The 20924-nt window shown below is 42.3% G+C and overlaps 1 protein-coding gene and 1 long non-coding RNA gene across 4 annotated transcripts; one reads left to right on the forward strand and one right to left on the reverse strand.

The window, feature by feature from the left end:
• Positions 1–339: 339 nt before the first annotated feature.
• On the reverse strand, positions 340–12126 carry LOC101170361 (thyrotropin receptor). Of its 3 annotated transcripts, XM_011482078.4 has the most exons (11): positions 11901–12126; positions 11760–11831; positions 9877–9951; positions 8969–9043; positions 8808–8882; positions 8652–8729; positions 7518–7586; positions 7189–7266; positions 5975–6163; positions 1498–2530; positions 340–1422 (listed from the first exon to the last, which is right to left on the reverse strand). In XM_011482078.4, the coding sequence occupies exons 1-11, from the start codon at positions 12065–12067 to the stop codon at positions 1228–1230; spliced, it is 2106 nt and encodes a 701-aa protein (XP_011480380.1). In that variant the 5' UTR covers positions 12068–12126; the 3' UTR covers positions 340–1227. The 3 variants fall into 3 exon arrangements, with proteins under 3 accessions (XP_011480380.1, XP_020563539.1, XP_078811633.1); XM_020707880.3 differs by having other exon boundaries at positions 1081–2530; XM_078955507.1 differs by lacking the exon at positions 8969–9043 and having other exon boundaries at positions 1081–2530.
• A 4172-nt stretch (positions 12127–16298) lies between these two features.
• LOC144996562 (uncharacterized) lies at positions 16299–19038 on the forward strand. The gene is made up of 3 exons (XR_013659482.1): positions 16299–16350; positions 16473–16559; positions 17194–19038. It is a non-coding gene; the product is annotated as an uncharacterized LOC144996562 (long non-coding RNA).
• Positions 19039–20924: the final 1886 nt, after the last annotated feature.

The following is a 20924-nucleotide window of genomic DNA, read 5'->3' on the forward strand; positions in this document are numbered from 1 at the left end:
ATACATATTGCGGGTGCGGGCGGGAGTGTAACGCATACGTTGCGGGAGCGGGCGGGATTGGTCAGAAATTTGGCGGGTGCGGGCGGGAGCGGGATGAAGAAAATAGTCCCGCGCAGGGCTCTACTTGGAACCACCTGCCTCCCGTCTCTGCATTTTGGGTCCTTCATCTACCCCCCTTACCTGACAGGGAGGAAACCAGAGTTCCTGGAGAAAGCCCGTCCATCCATCTGTGGAACACAGACGACTCACATCGGAACCCCTCTGACTCCACTGAAAACCTCTCAGTCACTAAGACATGAACTCTAAAGCTTCAGAGTTGAAGAACGTAGACACCGTGAACACGTCCAGAAGTCTTTTAATGACACATCAAAGAGGGTTTTCAGGTGTAAAGACGTTTAAAAATGCAAACTAGAAGTCTGAAATTGTTGTGTCTTGTATCCAGTTCAACTTTAGGAGTTTGTTTTTGCACCTTTTGTTCTATGTCATACTAAACAGAGGCTGTGACTATAATCACAGGGAAATCCTAACCTGCATCATCAAACCACATCTGCAGTCGAATCTCATTTTCTCTTTAAAGGCTGACGATGAGGAGAAGCTCAGCCGCCTGAGAGCTTCTGTGCTGCAGATACCTGGCACGCCGTGCTGAAGAAGAGGACGTTGACCTTATTAGATGTTTGTCAGCATAGTTTAAAGTTGGCCTCTCTTCTAGTTGGCGGTGACAATGACCGCGTTGGGACCTCTTGTATTTTTGTTTAGTGTGATGAACTGAAAAGATCAGCAGCAGTCAGAGGAGCTCATTCATCCTTAACAGAATTAATAACACAAAGTATTCCAAGTGAAGTGATGAAACCTCAGCACATTGACAAGAGGAGTCAGTTCTACACACACGCTTTCATTGCGTGTTTCCTCAGAGTAAAACTGGATGTCCAGCCATATGTGGTCCACCACAGGGAAGGTTTGATGTTGCGGTCGGACAGTTGGCTCTTTTTTGCCTTCATGAGAAGGTCTAAGCGCCTTCAAGAGCGACTCAGCGGTAGAGATGTTCTTTTTGTACTGAGGACGTCTGCTTGAGGAGTCAAAACGGTAGAGAGCTTCTGCCTTTGAAGGCCTTCAGCCTTCAGCTGGAACGGGTCGTGGCTGGGCCAGACTGCAGCGCCAACAGCTGGAACGGTTGTGGCTGGGCCAGACTGCAGCGCCAACAGCGGGACGTGAGGAGAAGATGCTGTTCTACTGTGGAGGTGACCCTCTGTAAATGTGGGGGCTGACGGTGAAGAGCCGGCTCCGATAAAGGTGTGCCTGCCGCTGACACAGCCCCATGCGACTCAGCAGCATCAGGGTGTCCCTGTGGAACGCCTTGGTGAGGATGGCATAAAAAAACGGGTGCACGCAGGAGTTGAGGGGGTAGAAAAGCACTAAGAGCACCTGAGGGGGCAAACAGGAGGCGGTCTTAGCCTTAAAAGCTGACAGATTTGGTTGAAGGTATAGAGTCTGACAAACCTTAGAGTCTGTGAAGGTCATCAGCGGACGGTTAAAGGTGGCGGATAAGCCGTAGAAGCAGACGGGAGCCAGACACAGGAAGTTGGTGAAGATCAGAGCAGCCATGCGTTTGGCCATGCTGTTGTCTGACCTGCTGGAGGCGTGCTGCGAGTTGTGCACCATGCAGTAGATGTGAAGGTAACACAAGCACACCACCATGAAGGCAACCAGGTTGGCAGTCAGGACGGAGACCAGGTACGCGCGTGCAGCCGTGCTTTCCGTGTCCATGGGGAGGCAGATGCTCACTCTCTGGTAGGTGTTCACACCGACCAATGGCAGCACGGCGGCCGTGATGCAGAGCAGCCAGCCAATGAGCATCAGCGCTGCAGCGTGCCAGAGCCTCATCTTCCTGTGAGGCCTCATGGCGTTAAAGATGGCGTGCCAGCGTTGTACGCTGATTGTCGTCAGCGTGTACACGGATAACTCGCTGGCAAACACAGACAACACCCCAGCCAGGCTGCAGCCACTTCCTGTCTGCCAGGCAACAGCGTAGCGATGATAACGGGAGCGGGTGTAGAAGTCCACGGATGCGATGAGCAGCAGGTACGTCCCCATGCAGCCGTCAGCGAAGGCCAGGTGACCCATGAGGAACCGGGTGACAGACAGCTTCTGCTGGCAGCTCAGCAGGATCAGCAGCACCAACAAGTTGGCGGAAATGGCCACAAGACTGACCACCCAGACCAGAACTCTGAGGAAGGCTCGGCTCATCACGTCCTCACAGGGGTTCAGGGCATCCGGCGTTGGTGTGCACGACGGTCTGCTGTCTGTGTCCGTGCACACGGAGAGGTTAAAGTCCTCAATGAGACGCTCTGCAGATGAAAAGGCTCCTCTGCTCGGGCAGATCCGACTGTTGTTGTGTGGACCAAGCTCTGTACCGCCAGCAGCTGTCAGACCAGAAGCATCCCTGAGAGACCTCTGTGAGGGGCCTGCAGAGGAGTCCTGCTGCCTCCCTAAAGCCGCCCTGATCAGGCTGCAGACCACCTCCTGAGAGCGCCTTCAACACAGAGCACAAGGGACGAGGAAAGGCCATCAACAAGTCAACAATCCAGACTTCTGCCTCTTTTTATGAAGGTCAGAAAGCTCCGTCCACTCAAACCCAACAAGATCTCAACTCTCTCAGCTCACAGCAAAAGTCATCTTACTGTTTTACAGGAAAATCACAACCAGTTAAAAAAAACCATCGACTGGTTTGATCAGGTTATATTTTAAAAAGATATGTGAGCTGCTGGCATTTTTCACATAAATTTCTTTTTTGTTATTGTGCTGTTTTCACTTTATTTATGGTCAACTTTGATCATTTCTTTCTTTAATTTTTTTTGGTGCCAATTATGACCCTTTAAGTATCATTTTCATTCAGAAATATAACATTCAATCCGGCATTTTCTTCTGGAAAAGCAGCTTCTTAGGAGAATAAGCGTGTGTTCGTCAGTGCAGACTCTGACCCAATAAAACCCTGAAAAGATAAAGGAAGACAAATACACACAAAAACCCTCCAACAAATAAATTCAAAATAATAATAAGAAGAAACCAAATACAAAGCAAACGCCATTCTTGCTCTGATGAAACCTCACAAAGTACCACCAAAAAAAAAAAAAAAAAAAAAAGCTTTGGCAGAGAAACTGAAACATCTAAGTGGCTTCTTCTAGACACAGGAAAGGACATAATTAAGGACATTCTTTCAGGTTGTGGCCTTCAAGGAGCAAAGCTCCATCTGCAACGCTCCATCCTGGACAAAAAGCTCTGCGGGGCTCAGGAGCTGAAGCAGGCAGGTATTCAGAAAAGAACAGGCCCGGATTGTTGCTATTTCTGAAACGCTGGACAAAAATGTTCTCCAGAAATGGCAGAATGTTGATGCCTCTCAACCCAACTGAGGGTTCATTATGTTGCTGACGGTTACGGCGAGCTGCAGACAGAGGGCCAATGCAAGATGGGGAGGCAGTCAGCTCGGGCCTCCCAAATCTTACGATATTTTTCTTATTTTCATCGAGACAATAATAAAAAGATCCTCTAGTTTGATTCTTGCGTTTATTTTTCCACTCTCAAACGCATGTGGGACACAGACGTAGCTGCATAAAGTGGCTTTTGCAGGAGGAGTAAAGCTCACTACACCGGAAGAGACTCTAGATGATGTCATGAACCAGACATGGAGACGTGATTACCGATGCTTTCGTAGAACTTTTCAAAAATAGTAAAGATCTCTAAACACCAAGTGTCTTTCGTGCAGGAATTTGAGCGTACTGTACCTGCTGTAAATCCAAGTATTGCTCACATCCGTCTGAACGACCTTTCGCGTGAGGTGGTTTGTGTTTATTCACTTAATTATCATTTAATGGCCACTGTGTAATTGTGCTCTTTGGACATCTGTAGAATTTCGATTAAGTTTTGAGCACATGTGGATTGGAAAGGCAGCTAGTGAGTTCTCTGGACTCAAATGGCCTCCACAGTCACCAGATCTCATCCCAATAGAGAACCTTTGGGGTGGAGTGGAACGGGACATCGGCATCATGGATGTGCAGCCGACAAATTTGCAGCAACTGCGTGATGGTATCACGTCAATATGGACCAAACTCCCTGAGGAATGTTTCTAGTACCATGTTCAGTAGCGGTTTTAGGCACGGGCCATACGGGCGATCGCCCGGGGCGGAAACATGACGGAGGGGCGGCGCCAGCGGCTCAGCTCTTGTAAAATACTTTATGGACCACTATTGGTTTACTTATATCACAGAGTTTGTAACAGCCTGAAACCTGGCGGCGCCCCCGCCCCGCAGCTGCGCTCCCTCCTGTCTTTGAGAAGTAGACGCAAATGTGTGTGAGAAGGAGAAGGGAGGGGGCGCGGGGTGAAGAAGGAGAAGGGAGGGGGCGCGGGGTGAAGGGTGCAGGCTGAGAGGTGAGCACGGAGCACAAAACGCATGCGCAAACCTGGCTGGATCTTCTTCCAGGGGGGCAACGGTCGCGGGCCGCGGCTCAGTGCTTGATGAAAAAATAAAAATAAAAATTGCGCCGCCATGTAGAGAATTGGCGCCCCTGGGTGCAGCTGCACGCGCTCCTGCTGGAAATGTTTGACGAACGGGGGGCAGCGGGTATAAAAAAGGTATAAAAAAAATCATGCCTTTTTGGTTATTTTTGTGTGAAATGCCCAAATAAAAAATGGGAAAATAAAAAAAATTCTTCACTTAGATGACAGTTGGTTTAGTCGACAGACTTGATACCTATGTCAGGACATTTATGCGAAATGCAGAAACATCTGAAATATGGAGAAAAAAGGTCAAAGCTGGTGCCCAATTTAGAAAGAAAAGAGAAGAAGAGGGGAAAAGAGACAAAGAAAAGGGTATTATCGCATAGCTAGATGCACGTTTTCTAAATTCGAATGCTACCTGCCCTACAACAACAACAACGTTGCAGATGAAAAATCTCTTGTTTGGTCTATCATGACCAAAACTGAAGGAGGCCCAAATATTGCAAATAACGTCCTTTTTAAGATATTTATTCTTAAATGTTTGCTCTGCCTTAACTTGTAACATTAGTTATGATTCGTGTGTCTGTCTGCTCTGCTGTAACACAAAGTTTGTGTTGTGTTTTATTGTTGTATATTAGTTCATAATGTTAAATAAGCTGTGATGGTAGCATGCTGCTGCTGCAGCTGCTGCTGTTAGCTTTTCAAAACTCCAGTTGATCAAGTCATACCTGAGATCACCAATGTCTCAGGAGCAACTCACTAACCTGCTGTTGTTAGTATCAATCATTCAGTAGGGGAGCAGATTTCATATGATGACGTTATTGGCAAGCTTGCATCAGGAAGGCCACAAAGGTTAGGTTTTAGTTAGTGTTTTCTGTTCTTAGTGCTGCAGTTACATTTATTCTAGTGTATTATTAGTGTGATTTGTAGTTTATAATATTTATTTCAGATTATTTGTGTTTGATTAAATATTTCCTAACTGTATTTTCAGTTACAATAAATGGACAAAGTGACTCTATTGGGGGGGGGGGGGGGGGCGCCAGAGGAGGGTCTCGCCCGGGGAGTAATTCAGGGTAGAACCGCCACTGACCATGTTAAATCTATGTCACCAAGGATTAAGGCAGTTCTGAAGGCAACATGGTGAGTGTTCATGGATCTACTTGTCTGCAAGTGGATGCATCAGAATGGAGCGGAGCAGGGAGCTTGTGGCCCACCCAGCAAATTTTCTACATCACAAATGCGATCTTTTTCAAACTGCATACTTTCATCTGTTCCTGATTTGAATAAAGAAATACTAAAAATGCAAAAGTGAGCTCAAGTTTCTTAAGATATGGTCTCCATCTTCAGTAAAGTACCAGAAGAACACGTTGAAAGCACCCGAGTGGGTCCCCAATGATTGTTAAAGTGAGTAATGAGGACTGTATTGGCTGTTTTCAGCTCCTGCTTGTGTTCTGTTTGGGGTTCGGTTTGCGGGGCGCTCACCCGCTCCACCTCTGGAGCTTCTGCAGGCCGCAGCAGTGGCTTGGGAAGGTCAGCTCAGCTCTCTGCAGATGAGGAAAGGCGCTGAAGGGGGGCATCACCTCCAAAGCCCAGACGCTTTCAGCTCGGAGCTTCTCGAGTGCGTTCATGCCGAGGGGGGGCAGGGAGGTGACTCTGGTCTCTGAGACGTCTCTGCAGGAACAGCACAAACAGCCGTTTGGTCGGGAAGAGGAAAAATGCTTTTTCAGGGTGAGGAATGTGTTTGAACAGGGAAACTCTTATCTCCTCCAATTGTCTGCATAAACAATGTCACAAAAAACTCAGATAAGCAGGTAAATAAAACAAGTGAACAAAAGCTGAACAAAAGAAAAGAGCACAGATACGAAAAGAAAAGAAACACAGAGATCCCCCTGTCGTCTTTCCTTCTTTTTAAAGGATGAGGAGCAGGAGTCAAGCCGGTCCTCCTGAATCTGAACGTTTGCTTTTTGGACTCTGTTGTTCTGGACTTCTGCCTCACTCTGACCATCAGTGAATCCAGCTGGAAGAGGCAGCAGGTGGAGGGGATGAACGGGTTATGTTCTGCAACAACATCAAGCTACTCCCTCCTCTGATGGTCAGGTTCACCTCCAGCAATAAAGTAGAGTGAAAAAACTGGAACGTCCTCAAAAGGTCTGAAGAACGTAAGCCGGAGGCCAGCTTAATGCCCCTCTGCATGATGCAGTGACAATACTGGAGTCACTGGAGTACGGTGGCCCAGAAGGGCAAATCACTCAACGCAAAAAAGTTTAAAAAAAGCTAAACAAATATTGAAAAACCAGCTGTACATTTGAGAAAAATAAAAAAAATCTAGAAACCAAACTGCAAAAACCAAAACGACATTTCGGAAAACAAGAGTAAAGAAATGAAACACAAAGAGAAATCGGAAAGGGTAGGTTTTGTGGGATGATGGATGATGATATCCAGAATCGCCTTATGTCAAAATAAGGACCAAACGTCATCATCCAATCAGCGATGGTCAACAGTTCGTACATTATCTGATTTAAGCAAAAAGGACAAAACGTTTCGGAAAGCAAAAGGAAATCAAAATGGAATGTTAAAAAACAAAAAACAAAAGATGAAACCAAATTTTGTTTTCTTAAATGTACTGCTGTATGTTTAATGCTTCTTCTGCTTTTGTAATCATCAAAGCCAAACATCTGTTCTCGTCAGTCACTTACAGGTGAGTCGGACCTCCAATCACACCAGAAAATGCAAATTCATCCAGATGGTCCAAATCCCGGTTCCTGCTCAGGTCTCTGAAACAGAGAGAAAGAGAACCTGAACCAGTTTTTCGTCTGATTTCTGATCATTGATGTGTGGGAAGTTAAGCAAATCTGAGCGACGGAGCGACCATGCAGACTTGTTTAAAGGAAAACAGTAAAAATCAACAACAGGGTTTGGGGTGTTTTTTGGTTCATTTTGTGGTTTTTCTTTTTGGTTTTCATCCTTAAACTTGGACTTGACGGTTTTCATCCTTGTTGCAGCACAGTAACTTTAAGCATCGTACACTTCCTCCAGTCTGCTCCCATTGAAGGCCAAACTCTCAATCTTCTTCATGCCGTTACCGCTGAGGATGCTGGGAAAAAAAACACACATTAGGCATTTAAAGACTCAAACTATTGCATTCCCACATGCTGAAACGGCCATCGTTTCATAGAGAGATTTAAGTGTTTGGGACGGATAAAGTGACTTAATTTAAAAATTACACAAACTTTGAATAATTGAAACGACTCAAACAAATTTAAGGTGGAAAACAATGTGACTTGCGTAAATATGAGTTTCATTTTGTTTAAAACTGAATAAATACCTGCAGTAATACATTATGTAGTTTATTTAATGTCCCACTAATGAACTCAAATAAAGCATGAATATGTTTAAACATAAAGAATTATTGCAACTAATAATTATATTTGAAAACACATTAAAATGGTTTCAGGTTTTCCCTGTTTTCACTATTGACCTTATATGAGAACTGGAGCGAGCGACCATCCCATAATATCCCATAAAAGAGGTTTTCTTCTGGATGAAGTCAATTCAGTTGCCGTTTTATTTCGTGATATGGACGTTACCATGTGACATGCCTGGTGACGTCAGTGAGCAGTGACTGGTCTGGGTTGGTTGAGTCAACGTTTCTATGGCAACCACTCTTGTTGTTAGACCACACCCCTACCGTTTGAAAGCGGGCTACGTGAAATCTGTCAATCAAGCGTTTCAAATGCTCACTGCAAGACCACATGCATTTATTGAGGCATCTGATTGGTCAGTTTAACAGTTGAATAATTTACAATGTCAAAACATAAGGATTAGCAAGAACGTGTTAAAGAAGGTAAAAGAGCAAGAATGGTTATTCTGACTAAAAGAATGACTGAGTCATTCAATTACCTGTAATTAAATATGTCAAACAATTAATTATATGTTTATTGAAAATTGTGTCAAATTCAAATCTCATGTAACTATTTCATTACATTTAAATATAATTTAGTCGGTTTCCACTTTGATTTAATTAATGCCCTTATCGTGTTTATTTATAGACAGTTGGCTTCTTTCTATAGAGACAATCAGACTGAGAGCTTTTGGCCTCTACGTCTGATAGAAAATCCTTCTTCCCTGAGGTTTGTGCCTCAGTGGGAGTGAGACTCACGCAGTCAGAGCGCGCTCACTGATGCCACTGAAGGAGTTAGCAGGAATGACTTGAATGAAGGCGTTCTCCACGATTTCCCTGTTAAATGGAGGACAGAAGTTTGGATCCACTTTTCTGCAACTTCACAGCAGTCCTGTCTGCTCAGACCACACGCACAGCAAGAAATCCTCTTGACCCGATCGGATCTGCTGCAGACCTGGAAACCATCTGAGACCCGTGTTGCTGATCCCGCTGAAATGAAACGATGACCTTTTTTTTAGCCAATAAAGTTAACAGTATTACTTCAAGAACTAGCAGGTAAAGAGAGTCATATTTACAGGTATTTTAGGTTTGGAAGGTCCTTAAACGCCTCTTGGTGGATGTGAGACAGAGCTTTGATGCTGGTCAGCTGTCTGACTCAAACACAAAAATCCTTCATTCATCTTGAATTAAAAGTCATTCTCATGTTTTGAAGTTTAACGTCCCACTGCGATCATCTTTTCCTCTTTTTTCAAAGTGTTCCCAGTGGGCTTTTATTCATGATTAAGCAGGTTGTAATCAAAATCAGAAAAACTGTCGTTTTATAGGACAAAGTTTCTGCAGAGCGGCAAATTCACCTCTGAGTTGTGGGTCTGACTTGGGACAGTTCCACCCCCCTTCCCGTCACCCATAACTGAGCTATGTGTTTACACTCTCAGCGGCTGGCTTACAGCCCCTCACACAACCCCAACCCAACATTACCACAACGGGTGCAAGAAGAACAGACAACAAAAGGGGATGCATGAGAGTGGAACGGGGCAGGGAGCATGTGGCCCCACAACAAATACAATCTTTATTGTTATTATTATTATTATTATTAATCTGCTCCTGAATCAGCACAATCTGAATGAAGAAATACACAGAAAGGCAATTCTAAGCTTAATTTTCTTGTCCTTCATCATGAAAAAAATGCTACAAAACATATTAAAAACACTATATTCATCAGAGTGGATCTTTAAACATATTAGAATCCAAGTGGAGATGAACAGGATGAAAATAAAGAACAACAAAAAAAAAACATTAACACAGGAGACACGATACATTTACACAACTGAACTGCCTCCCCGGTTGTGACACAGTTATTCTAGAAAACAGTTTTAGTGGCTTTAAAGCTTTTTTTCAGCAAAATACTGAACCAACACAAGTATCATTGGATACTTTCAAGGTGTTGTGTGTGTCACAGCAGTTTTGTGCTTTTTGTACGTACATGTGCAGGATCCTGGACAGGTTGAAGAAGGAATGTCTCCGCAGAGATGTCAGAGTGGTGTCATCAGATATGTGTCTGGAAAACACACAACCTTTTCCTGACACAATGTTTCGGCATCATTTTACAATCAAACACAACATTTCTTTCACGGTCTATAAACAGAAGGTTGTCTTTCAGCTGATCTGTGAGGAATAAGTATAATATAAATCTGTGACATGCAGATGAAAAGGAAACACTGGGGATTTCAATATGAAGGAAAAACACGACAAGAAAACAGAAAAAATCCAGAAACCCACAAGGCTTAAAGCATGAGGAGACAAAAAACAGTATTCCAAGAAACTCTGCTTCAGAAAAGTCGCTGACCCACCAGAAATAATCTGCACAGTCAAACTATCTCTATTGACTAACAAGCCGCCTAACGTTTACCTGCTGAACTAACCAGGATCCAGTTAAATCGAATTTCAAACAACAATGATCTTCATCTAGTGAGGGTCCTTGGGCAAGACCCTTCACACTACAGCCTAACTATGTGTGGGTTTCCCTGTGCCGGTCCCCAGCCCTGAAAAAATACAGGGTTGTGTCAGGAAGGGCATCCAGCGTAAAAATCTCTGCCAAATCACCTGTGTGGGTCGTTGAAAGCTGTGGCGCCCCCTTAAGGGAGAAGCCGAAAGGTGAACAAAAACTATTGCCTTTTGGTTGATTTCAATGTAGATGAACTCCTGTTGATGTCTGACTCCCTCCCCTTTAGACAAATATACACTTATCCGAAGATAAATAACCTCATTTTGTCATAGTAAAATCTGTCCAACACAAAAGGCCTTCAGCTCTCATCTGTTCGCTCAGTTGTTGGACAGAACAAGTAAAACAAATAAACACATTGCTGCGAATATGGCTCAGTAGTGGATTGCAGACACAGAAACTATGCATCCACATCCACGTCAACGGACAATTCCTCTTAATGAACTGACTGTCTACCACAGTTCCTGCAGGCCTAAGTTATGGATTTTACGAGTGTTTCTTCAGCCTCAACAGATTCATTGAAGAAAAAAAAAACAGGAAAAAGTAACTTTAAGTGTTTTGTGTGAGAAATAGAGGTGTGGAGCACGTGCAATCAATCAAATGTGAGACTCACGGCCAATGCGTGAGAGTTGGCAGCCCTGCAAGATGATGGCCAAAACGCTTCTCTTTACGCTGCCTGTCCTGATGAATTATGACTCTTTTCGCTTGCCATAAGAGACACGCATGACAGCTGCCACAGACTGGATCAAACAACTCAGAAAATCCTTTAGTTACTCACCACAGTTACAAGGGATGCCACAATTCTCGGTTAAAAAACCAAACTGTATGTTAACACCAAATAAACAAAGAACAGATCAAGGGGAAAGTGAATCGTTGCACCTCCAATAGTTTTATTCTGCTGCAGTCAAACAGCAAAATTAACACGTAGTCCCTCATTTAGTTACTTATCTCCTCCATCACAATTGCTGTAACACAATTTATTTTCAATAATCAGTCACAGTTAATCCCAGTCTCTCATTTATTTACACAACTACTTAGTTAATGTTAATTAGTACTGTTACTCAGCTTAAGAAACTTTTAAAGTTAGTTACTCAGTTACTGCTGCTTCGTTGTTCTTTTTTTAGGGACTGTTGGTCACTCAGTTACTGTTACTTAGTTATAGATACTTAGGTTACAGTACCTCAGTCATTGTTGTTATGGTTACTCAGTTACTTTATCTAGTTATTGTTACTCAGTTTAAGGACCTGTTTTAGGTTACTCAGTTACTGTGATAAGTAACTTAGTCATAAGTACTTAGTTTAGGTTCCAGTTACTCAGTGTGAGGCAAAAGCCATAAAAGGTTCGGGGGAAATTCTCACACTCACATGCGGGAAACGTTGGGCAGACTGGCGAAGGCGTCCTGAGGAATGAAGAGCAGCTTTGAGGCCACCATCCACCTGAAGCACAAACAACCCTTCAGCCACGGTCAGCGCCTCTCAGCGGCTCCTCAACAGTGAAGCTCTTACACCTCCTGAGTGCAGGAACAGAACTGTGGCAGGACGTCCACTCCAGCACAGGTCACACTGTTGGTGTTCCAGTCGCACCGGCATAGAGCAGGACAGACCTGCAGAAGAAGAGACTGCTGCACAGAGAGGAGCGTGCAGATGAAGGGTAGAACCAGGTGGAGCTTCATTGTAGCAGCAGCTCCTCGGTCTGTGAACGCAGATACAAGTGCAGGGACAAACTGGGCTGACCCCCTACTTGACAAACAGAACAGGAACTTCAATCCAACTCCTTCAAAGTAAAACTCCATCCTTGCTCCTGAGTTATGCAGATTTAAAAAGTCAACTATAAGCATTTCCCAGAATTCAGTTCACGAGACAAAAGTTTTAATTTGAGTTTGGTTACTGAAAAAAAAACCTTCAGTTGAACATTTGACAAAATACTGTGATATAAAAAGAGCTAAACAACTTTTTTAACCAAAAAAAATGTTTTACTTTGAAAAGAATGTCTCAAAGAAAGATCCAAAGGGATGAAAACTGATTTTTGGACAGAACGAGAAGAATTTGACGGATAATATTTAATATGGGGATGTTAAGCTCAGGCTGGTTTGTTTGACACCGTGCCGATCTTTCGAAGCAGAAAATGTTAAGAAGCTTTGCTTCAGTCACTGCCTCAACATGCTGAATGTCATGTGACCACTTCACAGGAAGTGTCTGTACATCACGCAGCCTGTGGGTGGAGCTCTGGATGTATTTGTCTAGGCCTCTTAATGGGGTTAATTCAACACCTAAAACAGCTTTGGTGTTTTTGACAGAATGGGATGGATGTCAACAGCCTGCACCTTCACTTAAAAAAGCATTGAAGAGGATGAAGTGTGGAAGGGCAGTTGGTCCTGACAGCTTCCCTGTGGGGGTATGGAAGAGTTTAGGAGAGGTGGCAGTAGAGTTTCTGACTGGACCGTTTACCAGGAGGACGTCTGAGGAATGGTGGAGAAGTGGTCTGGTTTCATTTTTAAAAAGAAAGGAGACAAGGAAAGAAACCAGAGAGGATTAAAGCAGATTCAATAATGTTGTGGGAAAGAGTAGTGGAAGCTAGACTGAGATTAGAAGATTTGTGAACTACAGTTTGGTTTCATGCAGAGAAACAGAACCATAGAAGCAACATTTGCTGTGAGGATGTATCTTGAGAAGAACAGAGGTCAAAGTATCTGCATTGAGTCTTTGTAGGTCTAGAGCAGTGTTTTTCAACCAGTGTGCCGCGGCACACTAGTGTGCCGTGGGAGATGGTCAAGTGTGCCGTGGAGAAATTGCCCTCATTAATCATTCACTGATCTAAAAACATTTCCCATCTCCAGGATATCAGCTCTTTGTTCATCCAAACAGGCCCTGATAAAACACTGAGTAGTTAGGAATATAAAAGATCTTAAAATTACTTTTTCTTTGTGTTTATTTATTAAAGAAATTTTGATAAGAATGACACTACCGCGATTTCCCTGCAGCTATGACAGTTTGCGGAAAAGTCCCGTCCCTTTAACTGTCTCCACCAATCATTCTTGAAGGCTTAATCACATGTCATCAGTCTGACCAATCAGAAGTGCTTAAAGTCTTCACTTCCTTGTTCTTAATTCTGCTGATAAAGTCGCTCAGTTCTAACAAAAATGCCAGCTAAAGCTCTTCTTTAGCGGTGTAGCTTTCCACAGAGTCCGGTGTCAGACCGTGAAACAAGTGGACAATACAATGAAGCTCAGAGACGCGAGTCTTTCTGCAAGTTTTCGGCAGTTTTGACACTACATCTCCCATGATGCATTGGCTTAAAGGTGTCCCAGCGCACAATGAGTTGTCCTTGCGAAACGCCTTGAAACCACAACAAACAAACAGTTTCTAAATTTTCTAATTTAACTTGCATTTCATCTCTTAGAAAAAACAGCCGCAACTTCCTGCTTTTCCGGCCACAATTATCACAAAAATGCACGTGAGATTGCGGGGGGGGGGGGGGGGGCTGTCAATCAATACAGACCATGAATCTCTTTTTTTTTTTTTTTTTTTTGGATGCTGGTGTGCCGCGGGATTTTTGTCAAGGTTAAAGTGTGCCGTGGCTCAAAAAAGGTTGAAAAACACTGGTCTAGAGAACGTCCATGACAGGAGAGAGGGGAGCTGTGGTTTAGATGAGAAGGTCTGGAGTGACGGAGAAGAACGTTGGAGATGTTCAGGACATGGATGAGTGCTGGAAGACCGTGGTGAGAAGTTCTGTAGGTAAGACAGAGGAATGTGGAGGTGGGACCGCACCAAGGATCAGCTTTGACCTCCTCCTTGTTTCCATGGTGATGGACAGATTGACAGATGAGGTTAAATAGGAACCACCTTGGATCAAAATGTTTGCAGATGACAATGTGATGTGTAATGAGAACAGGGGAGCAGGTGGAAGATGATCCAGAGAGGTGGATGTTTGCTCTGGAAAGGAGAGGAATAAAGATCATCAGTGTGTTTAAGAGAGAAACTGAAGTGAAATGGGGAGGTTACAGGGAGCAGAGGTGGAGGACTTTAAGTTCTTAGGGTCAACAGTTAAGAGCAACAGATAGTATAAGGAGTTAAAGAAGTGTGTACAAGCAGGTTGGAACGGTGGGAGGAAAGTTTCAAGTGTGATATGAGACTAAAGTGTGTTGACCGCGACTCCTGCTGCTTCATCAGCGCGGTGATCAAAAATCCCACATCGTCACAGCTCTAGTTTATATCTTGCGAGACACATTTGCATATAGCCAAAGAAATAGTACCCATATATACCGTGGAGAAGACGGGGTTTCTTAATTTAATTAAAACCTTAGACCCCAGATATGAGCTGTATTCTTATCCTTTAGAAAATGGTGCTACTCTTAAGGTGAATGTTTGTGTCCTTTTAGTCTAGACTACAACGTGTGACTTAAAATACAGCTGGGACTTTGATTCCAAGAGTGTGTTCATTTATTTATCATTCATCCCAGAAATAGGGGTTACATTTGTCTTGCGTTTGATTAAATCAAAGCTTTAAGTTGTCTGCCGTTTGTACTTATTGCTTTCCTTAAGTAAGGGGGGAAAAAATCGTAAATTGAATAAAAAAGAAATTGCAGATTTTATTTTTAGGCCATATGGCCCAGCCCTACTGTGAAATACTGTCATCCCCTGCCTCTGGTTCCTGCAGCTCTGGAGCAGCTCTGCACAGCCCGCTTCGGACACGTTGGAGGAACCTGTTGCGTACGTAGAGCAGGTGTCGCAGTGGCAGATTGAACGAATTGATAGAACGTGACGATGGATTCCTGAGTGTGCATTTACTTTACTTTACTACTCAGAATATTACAATTCATCCGAGACTTTTGCTGTGAAGTACACACAAATTCAGATGGATTGTGGTCTAGTTGTGATGTTGCATTTTGCTGTCAGTCTAAATTGACTCTGGTGACTAAAGTTACACAAAAGCCGGCGTTTCCTCAAAATTTAGTTCTGGAGTTTTGAACGGTATTTTATCTAAGTCGGCTCCTACTATGTACTACAACTAATTCCTAATAAACCCTGCAACTGTTAATTATAACTTGTGACTAAAGACAAACAAGTGGAAGCTGTAAAGAGGATCTTCCCCACCCCCTAAAAACATTGTTTCCTGTTAGGACCACTTATGGTTGACGTGATGCTTTTGCAAAATGAGGTGTCAGATGTCAACCAATTGTGTGACATGAAAGTAGTGGTTTTAGTCTGAGCTACAGTCTCAATTAAAAACAATTTTGCACATGAAAGATTAAAGATCCTGTTCCTCCACATGAAGAGAAGCCTCCTGAAGTATCTTTGGAAGTATTTCAAGCATGTCTCAGCTGCTAAACAATGGAAGATTGGTGGATGGTTAATAAAAGGGCAGCTAATCTGCTGATTGTAACAAAGTGACAAGTCAAAGTACAGGCAGCCTAAGAGACGATGTTTTATTTTAAAATAAAATTAGAGTTTCTCTTTGCACCATCATATTGGCAGTTGATGCAGGATCTGCGCTGCATGTCAAACATCTCAAGTCCATGAGGTTTGTAATGTACATATTTGTATTTCAGAGTTGTGGTAGAGACAATATACTATTGATGAATTTGAAATAGCAAACCATTTAAATAGCAATAAATAAATAAGTCTATTTCTCTACACGTGTATCTTTGTGTGCCTTAGCTGGAACTTTTTGGTTTGGTGACTAAAATGCAGAAAGCTTCTGTGGTTCTTTGCATTTTGTGACAATGAGGAAAGGTTTACGTTGCAGCAGGTAACCTAAATTAATTTCTTTTAAAAGGAAATAGCTAGCGAACCACTCCAAGGCGTTGTTTATGAGCGGTTGTGTGTGTGAGACACATGTGCACCTGTGGTTTTGGCGACCTACCTGATCCAAGCATATAAGACCCCTGAACTACAGACCAGCTCTCACTCGCTACCTAAAGATCTTTAACTTTGAAGAAACCGCTTCAAGACTGTGGTAAGCTGAACTTTCTCTTATTCCCCATTCCATTATTATTTTAATCTAATAGAACAATTAAAAAGTTTGCTGCATGTCTTCAAGCATTATGCTGATTTTCTTTCTGTGTTTAAAATCCAAAGGTTTTTTTCAGAGCTGCAAAGATGAATCTGTTGGCTTTTGCTCAGCTGTCTTTACTATTTAGTTGGACTTTTGTTCATTCAAAGATGGTGAGTTTTGTTTTGTAATCTTTTGACATTTACATTCTTAATTTACTATTTCATTTAACCCTTGCCTCTTGTGATGGACATGTTTTGCTTTTATGATCGGGGTTGGTTGTTACTCTTCAAGTGTGTTAGTATATGCTGCTTTGACAGGGCGGGGGGCCATGGGAAGAGTCTCACATGTAACTTACATTACATGTGTTGATACTTAGAACCCTTGGTGTGTGTGTGTGTGTGTGTGGGGGGGGGTGCTTGAACATCACTGGCAGCAATCAGGCGTTGTCCTCTCGCTGCCCTACCCACCAATTTTAACTGCACCCTTCATTACACACACCACTTACGTCTCCACAATAAACCTGGTCAGGCTGTGTTTAATACGCTCTCCAGGAACCCCTAACTCTTTTGGGTGGAGGTGGGCAGCTCCTATCTGTGTGTTTAGCGTTGAACAGCACAAGTAAAAAGTAACAACACAAAACATGTTGATGCTCAAACACACATCCACACAGCTGTTTAAGCATACAAAATCAACCGGTATACAAATTCACAGTGCCTATAGTGTTTGTCCTCATTTTTATTAGGTAGTATTAGCTACCATTTGGATTACGAATTTTTACTAAAGTTTGTTGTTCCCCCCGTCTAGATCCGCCTCATGACTGGGGCAAAAGAGACCTTCCCCTTAGACATGGCTGATGATTCTGTGGATGACATGTACTTTGGCTGCAGCAAAATGATGGAAACAAAGATCAACAACACATTCTTTAAGAAAGAACTCAAAAGAGAATTCTCTGATATTTGGAGAAAAGCACAAACTTGTGCAAATAGACCCACAAACAACAAGTTGTTGACCACGAATCACAGACAGGCAATTTGTGTTTACACGTCCGACTACAAGAAGTTTTACCAAACCTTTAATAAAGCTGTCAGGACCCAGAGAAATGCCTATGGCACCTCTTTCCCCTATCATTCCTTACTTTTCTGGCTCACAGATGCCTTAAAAATCCTCAACAAAGAAAAGGAGTGTTTGACAACTTACCGAAGAACCGATCTAGCATTTACTGGCGATGTAGGTCAACTGATTCGATTAGGGAGTTTTGCATCTACCTCTAAACTACCGAACAAGACCCGTTTTGGTCAAAAGACTTGCTTTCAGATCAGGACATGTCTGGGTGCGTATTTGGAAAAATTGCCGTCACTTAAAGACCAGGAACAAGAGGTGCTCGTACCTCCATATGAGTTGTTTAAAATAACTGAAAAAGACACCACTGGAAAAAAAATCTATGATTGTGAAACTGTTTATAATTTGCAGTATGCAGGAGTCCACAGCAATCTTAATTGCTACGCTGCCAAGAGCAACATCCTTGATAAATGATACATGACCAAAATTACTTTTGAGATACTATTGATTGCTCAATTTAAAAAAATGTTTCTGCAATGTTGTAAAAAGCCTTTGAGGGTAATTTGTAATTGCTTTGCATATTCAGTTTAAATTTTATTTAATGAGTCAGAGTTGTACAAGATTGCACAGCTTTTGCACCGTGTCTCTTCTATTCAAGACTGGGTTACCAATAACTGCCTTCAATTAAACCAACAGAAAACTAAAACTCTAATTATTGCCCCTGAACAGGAAATGCCCTCCTTTAAACAACACCTTGGTTTTTCTCAACCTCAACTCAGAAACCTTGATGTTCTTTTTGACCAGTCTGTCCCTGGACACCCATTCAAGACACTTGGTTAACAAATAGTTTTCCTTTCATTTACGATCCATCTCCAAACTGATGTCTATTCTTTTAAAATCTGACCTGTAGGTGGTCATCCATGCTTTCTTTTGATCTGCCTTAACAGTTCTGCTGTTTCTCGTCTCCAGCTTGTCCAGAACGCTGCAGCGAAGCCTTTAGAAGGAACCAACAGAAGGGCACACATAACGTCTGTTTTATGCTCGTCACATTAGCTACCGCTCCAAATAAGAATTGATTTAAAACATCGTAGCTTTAACTATTATTGCCTTTAAAGGTCAAGCTCCTAACTATATTTCTGATCTGTTGAGTCCCTACACCTCCAATCGATCTGTGCAGTCCTCGGATCAAAACCTCCTAAAAGTCCTTAGAATCAAATTTAAAACTCATGGAGACCCGTCCTTACAAGCTGTAGCCCCTAGACTCTGGAACGCCCTCCCGTTAACCCTTCGCACGGCTGAATCTGTTAGTTCGTTTAAAAAACGTCTTAAGACGTTTTTATTCTGACAGGCTTTTAGCTCAAATTTGCTCGTGACTGCCCTTTACTCGCCCTTTTACCTGTAATGTTTTATTTTATGATTTTATTAACTTTTGTGTTGATTTTTTTTTCATGTCTTGTAAAGCCCTTCTGGGTTTTTTTTACCTGTGAAAAATGCTGTACAAAAACATTTCTTCTACTTCTTCTTCTTCTTTGTTTGTATTATTAACAGCAAACTCTTTGCCTGAGTATCAATAAACATTTTTGGTCAGTGTTTGTTTTACTGTTTTTCTTAACATTGAATCTGAGGAATTATCATTGACCGAAGAGGAGAAGTGAAGCAAGTGATAAAAACATGATAAAAAGTTCCTCCCTCTGTCATTTTACCTTCAACAGCTTGTCGAATTGGACCGGTGTGTTTGTATTTGTCAGGTAAGTGGTGCTGCAGCGCAGAAATGTTCTGTGTGTGTTCTGTTCGAGGTTCTTTTTGAGTGATTAGTGACAGGATAAAAATGGCCAAACTCATTCCGTTTGAAAGAAACTTCAATCAACAGATGTCGGTTGATGATTCTGGAAAAACTCTTTAGTAAGCGACTAGGAACATATATAGATAAATATCTTATAATTGATGAAGGTCAGTACTGTATGGCTAAAAGAACCGCCTCATTGACCATAGTTGATGCAATAATGGAAATTGCCCGTGCACTGGATGATAAACATCATGAATTCGGTACCATAAATCATTCAATCCTGCTCAAAAACTGGAGCGATACGGAATCAGAGGGGTGGCTTTAGACTGCAAGTTATCAAACTGCCAGAGTTCAACATGTCAACAATTGGTCAGGTCACATCCAGAACTATAGGCTTGTGGTGTTTGCTGGTGGTCAATGTTGGAACCAAACTTGTTCCTGTTGTACATGAATGACATATTTACCGTTTCTCAATCATTAAAAGTTGTGTCATTTGCAGTTGATGCTAAAATTTAGTTGTAGTGATGACTATCACAACCTGATTTAGAATGTTGATGAAGAGCTAAATATCATTTAAAAAATGGATGGATACTATTAGGTTATCAATAAACCTAAAAAAAGGCTAAAGCAATAATATTTGGTAATCATATAACACATCCAGAACTGTCAATAAACATAGATGGTATGTAAATTAAAAACGTAGAAGAAAACAAATTCACAATAGACAGTAAAGTGTAATGGAAACCCCACATCAAACACAGAAAAATCAAAAAATGGCCAAAAGTCTCTCAATAATTGTTAGCCAGCAGGAGAGAGTGTAAACATAGGAACGATAAGCTGACAGTTTAGGTTTTCAGCTTATCCGCTTGTGGTTTTTTCTGCATTTGAATTCTACAAAATGTTTTTTTTTTTTTACTGAGCAGATTTCCAAAGAAGGAAGGTTTCTCTGGAAGACATTTGTGTTCAGACACAGTCGTATGAGTCTTTTCTGCCAGGAGTTATATGAGCTGAAATGTGGCAAGACAAAGATGAGCAAGTGAGAACCAAACATCCGGATTTCAAATCTGTCTTCACATGCGGTTCAGGCCTTTGTGGAATTGAGTGAAACCTTTATTTTTTTAAGGCTATCCCATCATTCTTGCAAGGACTGATCTTTATTGCATAACTGTGGTGAATGACTTACGCCTCAGCAGCCTCTCAGGGACTTCATCAGAAAAATCCATGTGGGTGAATCAGAAGGTGGGGTTGCTGGGCTGGAAACAGCTGGGATTCGGTCCAAAAATGTAAACGTGTTTGTGAATTCAAAAAATTAAAATGAAAAATGTTCTTTGTAAACGTCAGCCATTTTTTCTGTCTTGCAAAAAACATGAATTTTATTTTGTAACACCTGCAACCAAATTTGTTTTTCAACAAATTTCAAATTCAGAGTCGCTGAACGCTCTAAAAGCCATGGACCCCAAGAATTCTGCTGGTCCAGATGACCTAGACCCCTGCCTCGTGAGACTTGCTGCTGAGCCATTGCCCATATTTTTAATGTAAGTATTCAGTCGAACATCATTCCCATAGGTTGAAAGGAAGCTCAAGTTCTCCCTCTTTTGAAAAATGGTGATTAATCAGAGCTAAATAACTACAGACACGTTTCCAAATTACCTGTTTGTGCAAAAACATCACATGGAAACTCAAGTAAAAC

Source organism: Oryzias latipes, chromosome 12, assembly GCF_053564925.1.
Source record: "Oryzias latipes strain Hd-rR chromosome 12, Olatipes_Hd-rR_3.1".
Taxonomy (NCBI): domain Eukaryota; kingdom Metazoa; phylum Chordata; class Actinopteri; order Beloniformes; family Adrianichthyidae; genus Oryzias; species Oryzias latipes.

What these genes read in the sequence shown, in the direction of transcription:
- LOC101170361 (XM_020707880.3), bottom strand. Translation starts at nt 12,067, where the DNA reads ATGAAGCTCCACCTGGTTCTACCCTTCATCTGCACGCTCCTCTCTGTG. An exon ending in CTTCCAAACCTAAAATACCT is followed by an intron (nt 8,883 to 8,968) that starts GTAAATATGACT and finishes GTTTCATTTCAG; the next exon opens with CGGGATCAGCAACACGGGTC. An exon ending in GGGAGCAGACTGGAGGAAGT is followed by an intron (nt 7,267 to 7,517) that starts GTACGATGCTTA and finishes TCTCTGTTTCAG; the next exon opens with AGACCTGAGCAGGAACCGGG.